The sequence below is a fragment of the Megalops cyprinoides genome, chromosome 18, assembly GCF_013368585.1.
Source record: "Megalops cyprinoides isolate fMegCyp1 chromosome 18, fMegCyp1.pri, whole genome shotgun sequence".
In the NCBI taxonomy this organism is placed as follows: domain Eukaryota; kingdom Metazoa; phylum Chordata; class Actinopteri; order Elopiformes; family Megalopidae; genus Megalops; species Megalops cyprinoides.
Window position 1 is genome coordinate 12047374 of NC_050600.1, and position 19817 is coordinate 12067190.

General features: G+C 37.9%; 1 protein-coding gene across 6 annotated transcripts in view; it reads left to right on the top strand.

Moving 5' to 3' along the window:
- LOC118792928 (adhesion G protein-coupled receptor L3-like) overlaps positions 1–19817 on the top strand; it is a 190802-nt gene that overhangs the window by 136666 nt on the left and 34319 nt on the right. For all 6 annotated transcript variants that reach the window (XM_036550779.1, XM_036550780.1, XM_036550782.1 and 3 more), the window contains exons 12-15: positions 11158–11341; positions 14727–14849; positions 15801–16006; positions 17514–17690. In XM_036550779.1, the coding sequence (XP_036406672.1) occupies positions 11158–11341; positions 14727–14849; positions 15801–16006; positions 17514–17690 (690 nt within the window). The remainder of the gene's footprint in view (positions 1–11157; positions 11342–14726; positions 14850–15800; positions 16007–17513; positions 17691–19817) is intronic.

Consider the following 19817-nt stretch of genomic DNA (forward strand, 5'->3'; position numbering starts at 1 on the left):
TGGTGTTGTGGATAACAGTGACCGTGTAATGGTGCTTAAATGCTGCCTGAGCATGCTGTGTTGTGCTTGTGTTTTTGTGGGTCATGAATTCATTTTCATTTGGGGGCCTAGACCAAATAAATTTTTTGAGCATTTGCTAATTACAAAGTGTGATGAGGAACCAGATGCAAAATTCCTGTGTGCAGTGAGATGCATGCATTTTCAAAATGTCTTGTTTTATCTAGTTTTATTTTCAGTTCTGTGATTTGAAATGCATGAACCCCTGTTATGTTTCTTTGATTTGGTCTAGGCCATTGTTTGCCTCTTACAATTCAAACTTACAACTTACAAACTCATGCCTTGAGTATCCCCTCTCCCAGTCATGTATATAACACATGCCGTAATTATTAATTCTTAATATAGTTCAGCTGCGTCTCTTTGTTTCAAAAGAATATGTCCAAATTCATGGTATATGTTAAACCTAATCTTTTGCAAAGTTGTTTGACTTTGACATTAGACCCAGTTTTATTGGTCTCAATAAAACTGGAAAATTCAAGTGGCAAATTCAGTATTGCTTACAGAAAGTACGGCATATGCATTAGAACAAACCAAACACACAACCTCCATTCCCTAAAGTTTAAGATAATATGTTAGACATGGCTGAACGTTATGACCATCCACTGACAAATTAGGGTGTGACCACATTAACTTTGACAGAACTTAACAATTCAGCCTAGCTAACACATGTCAAATACTGTGTTCTGGCTGATCACTGGCATCTTTATTATATTCTTATTATATCGAGGTATATTTACAGCAGTACCATATACGTTATATTATAAGTGTAATATTATATGTCCAAGTAAATATAAACAATAGTTAATCAATGATTACATGTAAAATGATAAAACAGTGAGGCTGTATGTGAAAGTAAGTTTCATCAGGTGAATATTGACTCTCTTCCTTACATGTAGCCATGTTTGTTTGGGAGTGGACAGCCTTCTCCTCTGTAAAGATGACTGGTGGTAAAAATGAATGAGTCAGGTGCTACGAGACTAGCGTTGGAACTTACAGTGGGGTACTAATGGCCCTTCTTATCTTTCTTAGCTCAGAGTTTTGGAAAACGGGATTCTTGCCTCTGTATTCATGGAATGCACCATAAAGAATATTTGAAAGTGTAAGATATGTGCAGTTTTGGAGAAAAAACCAGACAATGGGGTGGATTCTCCTTTTAAAGGTTTTATATGCATTGGCATCCGTAGCTCAAGCATCTGTGTGATTTGTGCAGACAGTTGCAATAAAATGCTCAAAAAAGAATCCCATGGGTTTCAGAAATGTAGACCAATACTTTGTATCCAGTTTTCTTTACGATTCATTTTAGATTTCTACTACAGTACATAATTGAAGCTCTTTTTCTTCTCTCTGGAATGTTCTGCTTCTTTTAACCCTTCTTAAAGCCCATTAGAAATTCCACACAAATGTTCAGTGCTTTGATGTTTTAAGCATGTCTCATAACAGCACATTTAACCAAGTGCATTTTTGACAGAATAAATACTGTCATACCCACATGTTGTTATGCGCTGAGCATTTGCCTTTATTTTCTCTGCTTTTCTAGTTTACATATGTAGACACAACCCGTTTTTGTAAAAGGCACTATTGAAATTAAACATTGAAATTACACAATTAAATTGACATTAAATTAACTATATCCAGTGAGCAAGGGTTGTCCTTTCTGTAATGACACAAGTTGGATCAATTGCTTCTTGTTATCTGCATTCAGGCAATACATTTCTTAACTATTGCAGTGTTTTGAGAAAATGCTGCTGATATTCATTTTCATAGCACTGATATGGTCTCATTGGAGAAAAAGAAAAGAATGACCCTGGAGAAATACTTTTTTGAAAATCTGCCCTAAAGCTCTGTTTTAAACAGCATATATCATTATCTCATCGTGGGTGGTCACACACACAGACCTTCACTCCTGAGATGTCTTATTAAAAGATAAAGACTAGTTCAGACCAGTTCAGGGCCAATACCAGTTTTACATTACCTGCTGTGTTGACTTTCTTAATGAAATTCTTCTGTAATAAAGTCAGCATTGTTAATACAATGTACTGTCCTCCAAGCTTGTGAAGCTTAAAACAATGTCATGGAATTTGTTGATGATCTTGGTAATATAATTTAATATAGTCATCTTCAATATAATCATGATGAAAAAGATGACCTTGTTGCACTCCAAAAAAGTCAGTGTTGCAATACTTTGGACAGGACTTCATATATTGTCATTCATAATCCCTGCAAATATATTGTGTATGTGTGTTTTGTGAAACTTCTTGACACAAAGTGTTGTTTTGATAAACCTTGCTGTCAGTAACTGTCAGGAATGGATGGAGCACAACATTGATAAGCTTGCATTCTAGTTACTAATATGTCAGACTTTATCCAGCACATCCATGTCAACACGTATGTGGAGAAATGTATATTTCATCATTGCTAGCCCACTGCAGAAGACATACTGAAGCTCTCTGGATTTCACTAGTATTTGGAATGTCAGCAGCTTTGTGTTAGATAGCCGCTCAGGGCAGATTCTGTCAAACAGAGGGGAGGAGCTGTACTCTCATAACCTGAATAATAGAACATTATTTGCTGTCTTTCAAAAACATCGGCACTGACAGAATATGCTATTCTTTGAGGGAAATTAGTTAAATAGGCAAACTGGTCCATTTTTTACTAAACACAATCATACATTTGGCCTCTTGATTAATGCGTTTGATTGGTGAGGGTGTAAAAATACATTTTGGATTATAGTAATGATGGTTTGACCCTCAGAGGAGGAGAACGGAAACCATTTTTTAAAATTTGAATATACTTATTTATGGGTAAAAAGCAATGTGTGTGCAGAAATGACTAGGACCAAATCTCCACAAACATTAGGTGTATACGGGGGGGGGGGGGGCTGTTTTACTGAGAAATATCATACAAAAAAATTATTTTATTTATTCATTTACTTATTTTGCAGAGAAGTTTATTTAATTTTAGGAGACTCAGTGTGATTCATCCATAAGTCATTATAAAAAAAGAATTCACCACTGAAATGAAAGGAAATAAACTTATGAGTTTATGAATCATAGGAGAGGATCGCGAAACATTATTTCATTGTATAATGACAACATTAATCATGACACAAATCTGATCATTGCGTGCTTGATTTTTTTCTAGATAAGAACAGCCAAATATGCTCATGTAACCAACTAAAAGCTTGCATATGAAATTAGTGCAACAGTACGTTCAGTTTCATTATACTAAATGCAAAAAAACACACACATATGATCTTTTTTGGTTTTGTTCAAAATGCAACAAAATGTGTTTTAGATGAACGTCTACGTGAAAAAACTCCCTTCAAATTATTATTATTTTCTCTTGTTGCACATATGCTGTTATGCACTAACATGGTAATGAGCCACGACTCCTCTGTGGGGTGTTGGTGCTGCTGTAGGGTTCATTTTGGTATTGGCAGTGTCAATAGCTATGGGGTCCACCTGCTCTGCTACAGAACTTCCAACAGAATGTCTCGGATCACTTTGCCTAGTTATAGTGCCCTTTTGCATAGTGAAAGCAGATCTCCCAGACAATGGCAGCTCCTTTATGAAGATTATTCTTCAGCTTCATAATATTTCTCTTCTGCTCCATTTACTTAGAATTTCAGCCCTGTTCTGAGTGACCCTGGCTGAACTACCCTTCTCGTCCTTATTTGCCCTGACAGTATTTCCTCTGAACAAAAGCATCTCTCCTTTTGATTTCTACACACTGGATCTCAATGTCAACAGGCTATCAGCGCTTTTATTAAGTACTTCTTGCCTTCGACCGGAATGGCGATTGTGCAATTAATGTAATTTAATTACATTAGCATTATACGATGTCAAGCAAAATTGTGCCGTACATTCAAACTGGCCGCAGCTAAATATTTGCAGCACATGCACTTCTCCTAGGGTAAGTAGAGCAGAATGATTTATCACAATACACAATTCAGCTACCAAAACCCCCAAAGTCTAACAACAGTGGGCTTTCATACTGCTTGCATGTTCTGGTAAGGAGTAATTCAGTAGTATTCTTCATTCACCATATGTCAAACTTTTAAGCCAAGGGAGCAGCATTACGTGTACAATAATGTTGAGTGCTTTGCTCCATCTATTACAGCAGCATATGCAATTATGAGACCAGAGGTTTTCTGTTTTTTCTCTTTTCTCACTCATGAGAACATTTTCCATTCTGTAATATATGGCTCCCTAACATGTGCATGTTCTTTAATATGTACATTTGACTTTACTGTCTGACTATCTGTGAACTTATACCCAGTCACTGATAATAACTTCCATGCACATTAGCAACATCTGACCATCAAAACAGACAAATAAAACCGTAGCCAGTACTTTCAGCCTAGTTCCATTCACTTAACCGAGCTGGTCTGATTGCACAAAGAATGCTTCTCACACTGACATTCAGTAGACCTTGGGTTTTTTTTTTCCTTTTATACTGTATAAGTTTTCTTCCAAACCATTTTCTAATTATTTTCATAAGAATGAATGTAAATTGTATCATCTTGTCACAAAACAATAACATAGCAGCCTTGGCTAAGAAGGATACCCCTGCTGCTGAGGATCAGCATATCCTGTTAGTGATTACTTCCAATGCGCTCATAGCGCAATACACTCTGTACTCCTGGTGATGAAACTGCCTCAGTAGGACAGTTCCAACAATAACATTGGAGAGCTCACTGAAAATCCAATGTGTCTTTTGAATACTTTGTTTTTCCTCATTCATTTCAACTTTTGGGAACCATTCAAGAATTATAATGTATTATCTGTTTTCTGAATGAATTATGTTAGTAATGTCTGTTTCTTTGTGTTAAACCAACTACCATTCTGTAATAAATCCAACCCACACTCTCAGAAAATAATGGAATAGCCGTGGAAAGCCTGTAAAGTAGGCTGTGAAGTGCCTTTTATTAATCAGCGGTCTCTGCCTCAGCATTAGCATGGAGCATTGTTAAATAAATAGACCTTAACAATTCCCAGAGAAGGTTGCATGCTTTTGGCAGGAGAGCACTATTGTAGTGTATAATGTATCAACAGTGCACTAGCTGGGTATCCACGTTAGTCTGTCCAAATTTTCAACATGTCAGAGTCTGTAGTATTTCTAGAGGACATTTTGCTAAAATGTTTGTAATACTATGAATTTACTTGTTAAATGATATACAGATTATTTAAACGGTGAAGAATGCCAAACTAACAGGGGTGCTGGGGTATTCTACATCGCAGTATCATCAACTAAAATTTTAGACTGTGTGTTAGTCATCAGTTTTGATCATTATTAAACCAGAGGGCAACTGACTTGTTGCCTACTGTCCTATTTGAGTCCAATCTTAGTCTGCTTGAGCCCTGTCAGGGGAAGTGAATAAGCAGGGATGAAGTGACTGTATTTTAAAGTGCTTTCCATGCAGATGGGAACTGGGTCTGCCTGAGAAATCTGTAATACAGAAGCCATTACAAATTTGATAACTGTACTCTGAGAGAGAAAGAGAGAGAGGGGGGCTTTTGCCATTCACTCCGCTGTTCATTGAAGCTGCTCAGGAGAGATGCTTTTCAGCCAGAATCAATTATCAGATCAGAGTTCATTTCATCAATTAGAATGCAGGGGCCATTTGGATCAATTCCAGTATTTTTTAAATAGCCAGCTTTTCCCCCTGTTCCTTTTCCCTGTGTTTAAGATGGCATTACAATAGGAATGACTTACATTTGGGCACCTTGTTGTGGTCTTATCGCTTAGCAATTATTGTAGCATTTCTTTTCATCCCTATCAGAAAACTCAATCATTGACCAGTCAAGCAAGTTTAGAGCTAAAATATAAAGTTTAAGCTTTTCCTTAATGGTTGTCAGACAGATGGGAAGCATGGCCACCCTGTGTTTCCCCCAGAATGAGCTGCTTAACTGCAGTCTCAGCATTATCCTGATTTGAGATTGGAGTTTTTAGTTCTTTATAAAGCATTTATTCATCCTGGGTGAGCTTAGAAAGTATGTAGATCTGTTTTGGGGGGGTAATATTCTATCAATTTGCAATTTAAGATAAATTCTAAACTCCTATCCTGAATCATTTTGTACCTCAATACAATGGTTTTCAAACTAGGGGTCCTAACCCAAAAGGGGGTCACAGTAACTGTGTCAGGGATTGAGAAACTACATGCATTCAGATTAGCATCATATATGAATTTACTGAGAAAATAAAATAAAAGCATGTGTCTGGACACTGTATATTGAGAAATCCTTTAAGCTGCTACATTTCTCTCGATCATACAGATATAGCTTTTACAATGCTCTTTTCACCTCTATGTTGCGGCCATGAATACGATACATTTTCAACCTGTATGATATTTTTTTAGTTAAAAGGGGTAGGGATGTATACCACTGCAAGCCCAATGGTTTCAAGCATTGGTGAAAAATGTCTGCCACTAGCTGTGAGATCTAGCTTCCAGCACCTTAATACACTGTGAATACTCACATTATTGAGATACCGTGCAAGATTCATCTTGGGCGCTTTGTTTTTGTTTGATTGAATTACACTTTTCCTCACTGATGACACAGCCATTTAGATTGAATCTCGGCGTAAATTGTTTTACTTAGTACATTGTCATTTAGACTTTACGGACTCTCTTCTTTCATGCTTGTATAAGTGTAATTACCCAGGGGATAACTGGCTCATCCAAGTAGTTTGGCTGCCATGGATGCTCAAAAATATCTCATTTTCAGTTCAGTTGCATTCCTCCTCTTCGTTAATATGGTGTTTACCTGTTAATTTAATTGCCTGCCAAGATGGGAAATTAACTAGGTTATATACTGTGTTTAACTAAATTTGTACTTTAAGTAGAAACCTATTTGTTTGTTCAAGAAAAGAAAGAAAAAGCTATGTGTGTTGGGCAAATAGTTACACACACATACATACATACACACACACACACCTTTTTTTAATGTGATGCTTACTAATCACCAGTGAGATTTATCCAGTGTGTTTGATGGTTCCAGTTTTCATTTCATAATGTTGCATATTTCCCAAGAAAGCAACAGACCTGTCACAATTAATTTTCTCCTTTATTGTACTGTGGCAAGTAATCTCTCACAGTCTTCTGGAAGGTGTCAGGTTAACACTCTTAAATGACAGGAGTGTACTCCCACATCCCAAGCTGGACTTATGATGTCCAAAAGTCTTCTGGTTGAAAAAGAGTTGCTGAGACTTGTTTTTTGTTTTTTTGTTTGTTTGTTTGTTGCTCGCATTGGTCTCTTCCATTTTTTAGCAAATCCACCCCCTCCAAAAATGTTATCCCCTTTGTATTTTTGTAAAGCTGTATCCCATATGCTCTCTCTGTCAGTTTTCTGCCAATGACCTGGGACCTGACACTTCCAGAATCACATATTAATCGCCTTCTAGCAGCTTTGGGATGTGGTGGATCAGACATGTAATCTCCTAATAGCCCTCCAGAGAAATAATACAGTGATGCTCCATAGGCCCCAAATGGTGTTTTCACAGTGTGCTGAAATTTTGCTCACAGACATCTGCTGGTGCTTTTGGGCATTAGCCTTAGAAATTTGCGTACGACTAAAATGACACCAGATGTAAAACTCTACCTAGAACTCTACCTTTTTAGTTGGGGACAGCTTACTTGTAATTTGCTTAGAGTATGAATCGTGTTTACAGATTTAGTCAATTTTAAATATCACACTACTAGCTAGGTTTTCCCATTTCATGTAAATCTTTTTGGTTTTTCAAAATGGATGAACAATTTACTGTTGCTTTTCTTGTGTTAAATCATTGCTGTTTTCCTCCTTTTGTGCTGAAGACACACCATTTTCCAGTTCTTTTTTTCCTGGGTCCTGTTATTTGAGCTGTTTGCCTTTGAGACATGGAAGTGAAGGCCATACTTAGTCATTAAAATCTGGAAATTTGTCTTCAGAATTTTTGGGTGTTTTTTAGTCTAGGAAGTTATTATGTTAGATTAAGATGTCATTATGATGTCCTGTCCTGTGGAAATTAGCTGCTGAAAAAAAGAGGTACACACAGAAATCCTAATATGCCTGTGTTTAAAAATATGAAATATGGTTTACTTGATTTCTTTAAGAAGCCATTTATCTATTACATTACTAACTTTTACATTTCCGTTTTCATCATTTTCCAGACACACTTATACAGCGCAACTTATGAAGTGCACGTCTTGGTAATGTGGCATGAAGAATTGTACAGGGCGCTACTAACCATACTTAAATAGACACAGTGCTGAACACAGTCCGCACTTAGTTGAACACCAAAGTGCAATGAAATATACCCTACATATGCATGTGGCGCTAGCTGTCCTTTGTGATTTTGCTGTTAACTGCAGTCTGTGTAGCTTATGTATTTGTATCACATGCATACCCATTAATGAAAATATTTCAGCCATTTCACAATGATTTCTGTTGAGATTTTATACAGATACAGTCTGACAAGCAACAAGTTGTGATCACACTTGCAAAAATCCATGCAGTATTTTTCATAACAAGATAGCCCTGATAACACTTTTCATCAGCACAAACTGAAATACATGCTTACTGAATTTTATTTCACTGCTCTCATGAATCAATTCATCTCTTGATACATAGTAACCAAGTACATAAATGGCTATTTAATTTGTTCCTTTGAGGATTATATTTTTTCAGTTTGAGATATAATTTAAATCTCCAAGCTGAAGCTGCCCAGTGGTGAATATATTTTGTGTGAAATAACCCAATATGGATAGCATAGTGTAGCATCTATATCTTTATATATAAATAATAATAGTTTATACATACTCCATACTTTTAAATATGGTTAAAAGAAGTAAAAGTGAAATGTGGGAATGCCAGGTTTTAGAGGCACAGAAAATAGCCCCAGTTTAAGCAGTTATGTGTTCAATCTTTTGGCTTTGCTGGGGGGATGCAAGATGTAATGCAGGTCCATTGCTCTGTATTCCAGATGAACACTATTTAAATTCTTTTTGTTTATACATATATTTAAAATCACGTGCAAAAGAGTGGAAAATGCAAAACCTCTGTGGAGAAAGAACATTGATTTGAAGTAAACCAACTTCTCCTCTGCGCTGTCCAATTTAAAAATTGCATCGGATGCTAATTAAACGATTGGAAGACATCGATAAATAAAAAGGCTGTATTAATCTCGGTGTTGAGCATGAGGAAAGAAAGCTGTCTCCATTTAGTGTTCCTTTACTGTAGCTCTAGCCTCAAACACGAGCCGAATATGATCATTTATTCCTGGCCTGCGTCTGCATAGCCAAGTTACAATAAGTGCCCCTTGTGCAAATTCACTTCCCCAAATTATGATCCCTTGCGTAATGGCCAAATGATTAACACTTGATAGTGATCGGGAGATACTTTGCGCGTACCTTTGAGGGATTTAGCAGTTGGAACTGGATTTATCGTCTCTCTTTAATTTTGAAATAAGTTTGATTCTTTGGGGCAGCTTTAACAGTCCATACTTTGTGCCTTGGGTTTGTTTCCGTGCTCCTCTGGAATCATTTTCAAACCCACATTCCCTTTCATAGTCTGCTGACCAAAATGGAACACAGCCACAGGGTCTACACTAAGGTTTTGCCATGTACAATAGAAGTGGGGCTTTTTCAGGCTTAAAAAGCTTGATGTTTTCTCTCAGATGCTTTGTGGCCAGTTCTTTTTCTTGTCTTTCTTTTTTTTTTGATCCAATGCACTTTTCTTTTTGAATTCCAGATGACAACCTTAGTGCCAAACTATGAAACTTTTCAGTTGCTTTGAAGTGTTTTGAACTTTGAAGATATCTGAGACAATATGCAATTCTAGACATTGTACATTTTTCTTTAATTATGGTGTCCTGTACCTAGTTCCATGTATTTTAAAGCATAGTTTAATTGGTTTAAATGAGGAAATGAAATGAGAAATCTTAGCTTTTTTAATGCATTCACCCTTCATGTTCATTTTTAGAAGAGAAGCAAAAGGGAATGGCTGTAGCTGACCAATTAGCATTCAATTCTTATAACTTCCCGTTGGCATTCCACAGTAATTGCATTTCATTTTTTCCCCCTTTGTCTTGCGAATTTCTTGTACTGACTGGGTTGAGTATTATGTTGCATCAGCAATAGGACAATAGAGGTTAAATAATAATAATTGCTAGTGAATCCTCTTTTGGAATCAGTAACATTTAATGTAAAACAATAACAACTGTATTATTCACCCATTTCATTGCTGTCAGCTAGTATAATTAATTATTAATAAGACATTTTAAATACAAACATTTACCTTCCCAGCCTGGTGTGGGTCAGTAAATTCTATATGTGTCTATATGAGAGGACGTTTTTAAGGGAGCATTATTGGGTTCAGTGGTTGTGGCATGCCACCATCTGGGTCACGCATTGCTGTCACAGGTGAGACAGACTCAGAAAAAGTACCTGTCATACCACTGCATGTTAATGTGCAGTGCATGCTCAGTCTCATTTTTGTCATATTACATGTGATACTAAAACATTTAAAAGAAAAATGATCCATTTATGAGGCTTTGAGTTGAGAGAAATGTTTTGCTCATTTTGCAGTTTTTTCTGAGTAAGCAAAAACTTCTATTTTTGATAAGTCTTTGTTGATTTATTTTGTGTCATGGGATACTTTTTAGCACATTTTCAAAAGGCAATCATGACCAATGTAAAGACATGATGTCTGCACAGTGGTGAAGGACAGCTGTCTTGAGCTTTTCATTGCTCTAGAGGTGGTTGACAGGACATTAACACAAGGCTTTATTCCAGTGGGTGTTGTTCTGTTCATATCTGTTGGCCAGCATGAGCTCATCCCTTCCATTTATGTTTCATTTATGTTCCCCTGACAACAGAATGTAATTCAAACTCCTCATGTTCACTTACCTAAGACCTGCACGCTATCGTTGATAAAGCCCTCATGTATTGTCCTTGTCAGTATCTTTGTGCTTCTAAATCACTAGCAGGGATGTTCAGGGCTTTCAGAATGTCATACAAGGTGAATGATTAGTCGTGCTGATGGCAGACATTGTGAAGCTTCGGAAAAGCTGCGAGCGGATAACTGTACGGCAGTACCTTTGGCTAAAGCTGTGTTTCTCACGCAGGCCATGGTGGAGACTGTGAACAATCTACTCCAGCCTCAGGCTCACGCTGCCTGGAAAGACCTTACCACTAGCGACCAGCTGCGAGCCGCCACCATGCTGCTGGACACTGTAGAGGAAGGGGCCTTTGTGCTAGCGGACAATCTGCTGAAGACAGACATCGTGCAGGAGAACACCGAAAACATACGTGAGTCCAAAGCAGACATTCCCCCCACACAACTAGTCAGTGTCCATCAGAGTGGCGCTAATTGCTTTTTGGGGTTAATACTGATTTCATCACGTATAGTTATGTCTTAGGTATTACTTTCTCAGGGTGGTAACAGGAAACTAAAGATTTGTTTCTGCTGCCTGTTTTCATTGCATTTTATTGAATGTGATCGAAAGCTTTCCATAGCATCTTGTAATTTCAGACTATATATGTTGTTCTTCTAGTTCTAATCTGTGGTTAAGTATTATAAAACATTTAATATCCATTTGATAACTCAACAGACAGTCAAAAAGGATAGCTTGTTAACTTATATTCAATCTTATATTCTATATTGGATGTATAATGATAAATATTTGATGTACTATAGAAGCACTATGCGTGTAATTAATGTTATGGAACTAAAATTTGTCATCCTCATCTTGCATGTTGAAATAATTGTTGTTAACCATCTTATATTGTTTGCTTTGTACATTTACATTAACCTCATCTCACCTCGAAAACGTCTTCATTCATGATACAAGAGAGCTGCAACGAGATGAATGCAATCTGACACTATTATACTCATACACAGCCAACTGCTAGTTTTGACACTGAAACAGTGCAATTCAGTGAAGTGGGTGCTAATTTGAGGATAGATGCTACTCCACTGCTCATTCGAGCAGGCATAGGCGCCCAATGATTGCTGAAGATGTGATTAGGGGACCCTGGCCGACCTTCCCACACCTATTCCCAGTGGAGCGAAGCCAATTTCTTTCACCGCTGCGAGCTCCTGGTCATTGTCGGCAGATCAAATGGGCAGTTTGAGCCATGGCAGTAGGGCTCACCCTACGCTCATGAAGAATGCCTTGTCAATTGAGCCACTTGAGTTGTTTTTAAGAGTTTTTGCGCTTGTGTTGGTTTTGTGAACTTATGTGGACTGAGATAGCATTGCTTACACATTTGAAAGTTTTTCAAAATCCAAGTGCTAAAAGTGTATTCAGGCCTGGTCTTTATACCATATCCACTTGCAAACACTTCTTGTCATCTGACTCAATTCAGACCCTGAGTGGCAAGTTGCTGATCCAATTTATGGTGAATCTGAGTTGAGTTGTATAGTATTAGATGATTCATTTAGGCTGAAATAGTTTCTGACATTTTAATAAAAGGACATTTTTCTCAGTGATTCTCCATTTTTATGGTAGTTGACTGGCTTTCTGAGCACTTTCCAAAGTTTTACTTTTGTTTATACTACACATCATTTCACTGAAAGGGAAAATGTTATGATTGCAATTAAGACAAAATTAAGATGTCAAAGTCTTTCAGTGTGATTCTTGGTCATCACGGCTGTTGAATGGTTCACTTGTCAGGAATCAGTCATTTGGGCTTTGAAAACAAAGGCGATGATAAACAAATGAAAATGCATGTGAATGGTAGTGGGCATGAAATTATTGTTGAGAGACACGTGGGTATTGACTGGAAAGAAAATGTGTTGATGCCTTTCACTTTGCTAAAGGGAAGGATTTTTGGGGGCTCAGGCTGCCATGGTGACTTTAATGTGGGTCCACTCTACTGCAGCAGCACAGACAGTGTAGGGAGTTAATAAAATGGATTTTATTGTATCTGGCATTCAATTTATCTTGGCATTAAGTGGATTCAGACCCAGTTCACATGCATCTTGTTAGAATAGAGGTCTTCATGGCAAATGCCTTCAAGCCTCTTTTTTTCTATCCTTCATTTTTTTTACAGCACTGCCCAGGTTAATCATGCATCGCTGACATTTTTACCATGCCTTTAGTTTTGTTTGCTCTGTTTGGTTTGCACTGAGATGGGGTTTGTTTATCACAGAACTCCCAAGTGGAACACTGCCTGTTAATACTATAGTCCTCCAAAATAGGGCTGCCCACAATAACCTGTGATGGATTCTCAAAAGTAGAAGCCCTTTTTTCAGTGGAGACTTAGGTTTTTATATTTGGGTATGTGGGTTAAACATACTTTGTAATGTATAATTTTATGTATATCCAATCAACTGACACATCAGCATGAAACTGTGACCAAATCCTTTCTTCTTAATTTCTTTTCATGAACTTCAGACAGCTAAAAATATATCCTGCTCGCTATAAACATATGCAGACTGATTTTTGCTCTGCATTTTATGCTCAGAAATCTTGCCTCACAGCTAATCTTATTTATGAACAGATTTCTTCCGATTATCGTGTTATTTAAACCAGCCTCGAATGTGCCCCCAGGCACAGCAACGTCTCTTGCAACCCGGTGCTGCTGAAAGCAAGTCTTAAGCTTTTCAATGGCTCTAGCAGCAAGAGAATAACTAAATATATGCTTGTGACTAAGGCTTTTTCTGGCAATGAATATGGAATTGTCAGTTATCATGGGAAATTTCTGTAAAGTAAAGAAGCATTGTCTCATTTGTTTGGTAAAATTACACGGTTGAACATAAATTAAGCTTGCGCACCATGTAGCAGGGTAGAACATCGTCAATGTGCAGCTGAGTTATAATTAATGCCATGCTTTTAACAGCATCTATTATGAGCGGAACTTGTTTTTAGGCCACAGAATGAGAGCCCCGCTCCTTATTTATTCCATATGTGTTCTTGAAAAAAGTTAAACTTAATTTCAAATTAACTGCACGCCTCCACTGAAGAAAAAAATTGGAAGTAAAATCCTCCACTAAGGATTTCATTGGCTAGGTTTAACATAATTGATTAGAACTGGTCTGGGCAAGAAATCCTCAAGCCACATCACCACTTTAGACTGAGCTTGGTAGTACTGTCATATCTGTACATGCTATTACTGTCTCAGTCCTTTCAACACGTTATTCACAGGTGTTTTACTGTGGCCTTTAAATATCCATTTCTCTTGTTGCAAATGCAGAAGCTGTAGCCCCCAGCTACAAGCCTGCCACCAACTTTATTCTCTTCTCTGTCTGCCTTAACTTCCCTTTGTATGAAACAGATGGCCCTCTTAAAGCTGGGGTGGGTATCACTGGGGAAACATTTAAGTATAGCTGATATCATATGGAGACTTCATTGCATTCTTTTGATTTGATCAAACAAAAGAGTGGGACTGGATCAGAGCACACTGCAGATCTTTTAAACCATTCCTTAAAACCCAGGGCCTCATGTTATTTGCTAGTGCATGTGATATGTATCTGTAATTCTGTTTTTATTGAGGAATATACTTATTGAATCATGCAGGCTTTTAGTAGATCAGCTTGGGGTTTCCAGTAAAAAAAAAAAAAAAATCAGGATAAATATATAAATAATAAAAAAAACAATATAAATACATATAAATAGAAATTCTGCTTATAATGTTTGATTTGTTTTATATTTATGACAATATCCTTCTTTATCTTTTTCACTTTGTCCAGAGCTGGAAGTGGCAAGACTGAGCACAGACGGAAACCTGGCTGACTTGAAGTTCCCTCAGAGTGGTGGACATGGGAACTCCATCCAGCTGTCTGCGAACACTTTAAAACAACATGGGCGGAATGGTAGGTCCAGACACGCTTGTTTATACATTTAGAGATTAGTACAGTTGGGATGCAGCTTTCCTAAGCAGTAGGATTTTAGATGCACCTCAACTGTGTAATCCTATGATTTAAATAATTTTACTTAGTCATGAGTAAGATGGCACTTTTGCATCCACCTCTTCTCCTTCGCTAGGGTATATCATTTGTTAATGGAAACTAGGGAGACTGGCCATGAGATTATCCTCTGACTCAGTGCACGTCCACGAAATGTGCAGTTATAAATGGTTGTGTCTATGTTACGTGTCCCTTTCAGTCATTGGAATGCATCTTCAGATGCATTCCACAGACTGCGTCTTTTTATCCCTCTGAGGCAGGGATTCCAAGCCACAGCAGGGGAACTCTTTCACATCAGTGCTGTAGGGCATGGAAAAATTGAGAGTAAATGCTGTTTTTGTTAGAGTGGATCATAAACCTATGATGTAATTTCATTGGACTACCCTTAAATGAGGAACTGCTTGATTGCATTTGAAATCATGCAGTCTTTAAAGCCTGTGTCTTTTACAATACAGTTAACTCTTGAGAGGAAAGAATATTAGGATATGTGAGTGTGAGTGATGAAAGTGCTTGGACAAATACACCCTGTCACAAAGAAACAGACTCCCAGTACTGTTTTTCTGCTTTGGGTTATTTTTTCCCTGCATTATAAGTTCTGCTTCTACAATAGCTATCAACACATCACAAATGTTTTCAGAAGCACTCTTGATAATGTGTTGCATACAGTAATTCATTATAAAAGCACTGCTGTTAAAATGTATCTAGAAATAGACACCAGTATTGAATTAATTGTACACAGACCACAATTTCCCTAAAATTACGGATGTCATTGAAATATTTTACTACTGTATGTGTTTGACTTCTAAAACAACATGGATTACACAGTTTAATGTGATTTCATGTTTATTTTGCCCACAGGAGAGATCAGGATGGCGTTTGTTTTGTACAAACACCTGGGAGCTTATTTGTCCACTGAGAATGCCAGCATGAAGCTGGGCGCTGAAGCCATGTCTACCAACTACTCTGTCATTGTCAACTCTCCTGTTATCACCGCTGCTATCAACAAGGAGAGCAACAAAGTCTACCTGACAGACCCCGTCATCTTCACAGTCAAGCACTTACAGGTACACAGACTTTATCCTTATTCACCACCGTTCATTTGAGACAAGAAAGGCATCAGCTTCCCACGTCCTCAGGCATGAGGACGTCCTACATGACACATGTAATAAATGTTTTAAAATAACCCCATGCCTTTCATGAGGTGTAGTTTTTTTTTATATATATACCATGTCAGGCTTATGGTAAATAATTATTCAGGGTTGTGACATATGACTAACTCAGGTAAAGTGCTGTTGTAGCTGTATGTGTTGGAATTTATGTAGGGTTTACAGTATGGATGTTCTCTCAGATGGGCAAATAGACCAAACGTGTTTTATTTTGTTAACTAACATAAAAGTTAATTTGCCATAGTATTGTTGGACATAAGATACCTACAGTACCCTATGAACAAATAGGTTGATTGGTGTAACCCAGGGAGTGGAACGGATATCAATTCTGAAAGAATTCCCTTGAGGCTGGCTAGTCAGAGTTGGAACATTAGCTGTCAGACTGCATTATCTGCCTTCTGCATGCCTCAGTCAAAACATTCTGGTTTGTCTCAGAACTGTGCCTAAAGGTGTTATTAGACAGGTTGAAAGACATTGTGCATGCTGCAAATTCTGTGTGGGAGGAACCTCACAGAGAAAAAGGGGGGTCGCTTATAGCTTTCAAATTGAAATGGGAAATGTCAGTCACTGGGTCAGCAGTGTTATGACCACACTCCACCTGCCCTAATCTCAGTTCATGCTCTGTGGATAATGTGTTATAATACTGCAGTTGTTGGTGCAGTTTTCAGTGGTTATCATAATGTTCTTACCTAATTGACTGATGTCAATGAATTGTCCACATATTGTATGTATTTTGCTGTACTGCTATTGTCCTGTTATGGACTGGGATGCATCAAAAAACATACACAGAATTTTATTGACTAGTGACATTTGCAGTACACATTAACATTAGCCCTAACCCTAACACATTAATGGTTTTTCATTTTAAGCATTTTTGAATCTCTTTTCAAGTACATGAAGAGAAGGACATGAAGAATACTTCAGCAGTTGTTTTCACTCATTCATTTTATCTAATGGGAGCTCTTCTCATGAATATTGACTTAATTGCGTAGTTATAAGGCAGTGTGGTCCTTTAACATTGGCCGAAGCTCTAGCTAGATCATGTCTGCACTGTGAAGGACATATGAAAGGCTAGAACACAAGAGGAAACTCAGTGCAGTGATGCTCACAGATATTAAAATAAAATCAAGAGAGAATGGCTGTAGAGGGGAATCCAGCTTAACACAAGAGCTTTTTTCTAGGGGTTATTAGGTTTTAATTTCTACATAAGGAAGCTTGTGAGGTCAAGGGATTTTTCTAAAATGAAGGCCATCGTGTGCTCTTAAAGCTCCCCAGACTCAGGATCTTACCAATAATGGAACATAATTCAAAGCTAGGCATTATTATTTTCAATTTTTAATGTTAATATTATTTTAACTGCAAATGTATATAGAATTGCATTGATTGACCGTTTTTCCTTCCTCAGCAATCAGAAGAAAATTTCAATCCGAACTGCTCTTTCTGGAGTTACTCTAAACGGACCATGACAGGATACTGGTCGACCCAAGACTGTCGATTACTGGGAACCAACCGGACACACACCACCTGCTCTTGCACACACCTCACCAACTTTGCTGTGTTAATGGCCCATGTAGAGGTGAAGGTGAGAGCATTTCCATTTTCCCAACAGTATCGGTTAAACTGTTAATGAATGCACCAGTTTATTTAAAGATTGGTGGCTGATTGAGGTTGGAATACTAGTGTACATGTGAAGAGAATCAACCTTGTGCCAACAGTTGGTACATATCCTGTAGCTATGCTGCACTTTATTATGTATGTGGAAGTTCATGCCCTCTTCATCCTTTTTATGGTACCATCCATCTTAGTTGAGGTGCTATAGATCAGTGTTATTTTTTTCCTCATTCTTTAGAGCAGTATTGTGTTCCAGTGTGCAGCGCTTGCTGGTGTTATCTTAAACAGTGATTAAAGTCATGAGGGGCGCTTTCTGGACTGTGGAAGCCTCAGTGGAAGAGTATTGATGGCATCATTAGGCAGGTTTCCCTCCAATGTATTCCACATGAATAGTGTCCCATCTGAGGAACAGAACAGAGATACAAAACCCTTTGAAATGGACGTGATTGTGGAATGTTTGGATTCGGGTTTATGTTCATTGTAGATGAAAGTCTCTGGGCATCTCCACTGGCCCAGTGGTTGTCATTCATAGTGGAAATGGGCAGCTGGTACTGAGCACTGTTTGAAAATGGCTTTTATATGTGAAGCTGAAATTAAATAGATGCTATACACAAAGAAAATGAATAGACCATTCACTGTACATTTTAAACACAAGTGTAGGTAGTACCCATTATCTGCCTTAAAGTTACTTTAATTATCCTGTAAGATATTTGATAGAGTGAAAGTGGATGAATTCATTAGATTCATTTAGAAGAAGACAGAATAAGTCCATTGCTATTTATGTATCCAGTGATGACTGGCAGGCACATGGATTCCAGCAGACACAGTAATGACATTCTCTGAAGCAGAATTAGACTGCAGTTTGGCATCGTTTGTTTGTTTATTTGCTTATTACTTTGAGAATAGCAAACACAGCCTTTGACTTCCACACAGCGTCTTTTCTCCAAAATATTTTGCTATGAATTATTATGAAATCCTTAATAAATTTATGCCATCTAAGGTCAAGAACTCAGGTCCACTGTATCAGCTGTAGAATGCTTCCATGTTTTATCATTTGTGAACGATATCCTAAGTTTGCTTGAGGAAAAGAGATGGCATGAAAAAGGTCATTGAAGGTGTGCTTGTTTTAAAAGCATAATTTACGTATTTCTGTCTCTGAGTATGCAAACTATTTCATCTCAGAAGAATGTTTGTACTCCTGTGCCGCTCTGCTGGGTGCTTTATTGCCTTTCAGATTTCTCAAAATAGCGTTTGACAGTACTACAGAAAATAGTAGGTGTAAGAATTGCCACATGAAAGAATAGCCCCGCTTTGGGTTGGTGTGGTATGCAAAGAGCCGTTGTCACTGCTGGCTCTCCCCAGAGAGGAGCATTCAGGCCCTTTGCTGGTGACAGACAGTTAGATTACCGTGTCACGGAAAGTTTGAGGGCCCTGGTGACGCGTGGTCCCAGCAGTGGGGAACTAGGACTCTATAATGGCTGTCCCAGTTGGCTCATGTCCACACACCAGTGCTGCCTCTGCTGGATCCTGAAGACCTGCAGTCAGGCGTGGGTCACTGTAAGAGAGCAGGAGTCCCTGTTCATCACTCCGCTATCCGGCTTAGGAAGCAGTTTATGTGTGTGTGTGTGTGTGTGTGTGTGTGTGTGTGTATTTTTTTTAACCAAGTCAGGCCTGAATGCCGCACTGATGAACAATGCAGAACAGTGGGACTATACAGAGTGAAAAGTTGACTGAAAGGAAGGCTTTTATAAAAGTCTCCAGTGAGTCACCGCACTTTCTAAGCTACAGGCAGCTGGTATTTTATTCAGAGAAGCAGACAGTAGTAATACTCCAAAAGTGGACATTAGTCACACACTGCAGTGAATGAATAGTGTATGTAAAAATACGCACCCTGTGGTTCAGCATTGATGTTCCTGTTTGCTTTCCACAAATTAGATTGCGTTTACTGTTCTGATATAAAACATATGTTAGGACAATCCAGCAACTGGTAAAAAAAAAATAATAATAATATTAAAGATTGAACATTATTGGGTACTTCTCTTAAAGAGGATCTTTTATATCTGCATATCCCATATGCATAGTATAAATAAATACAACA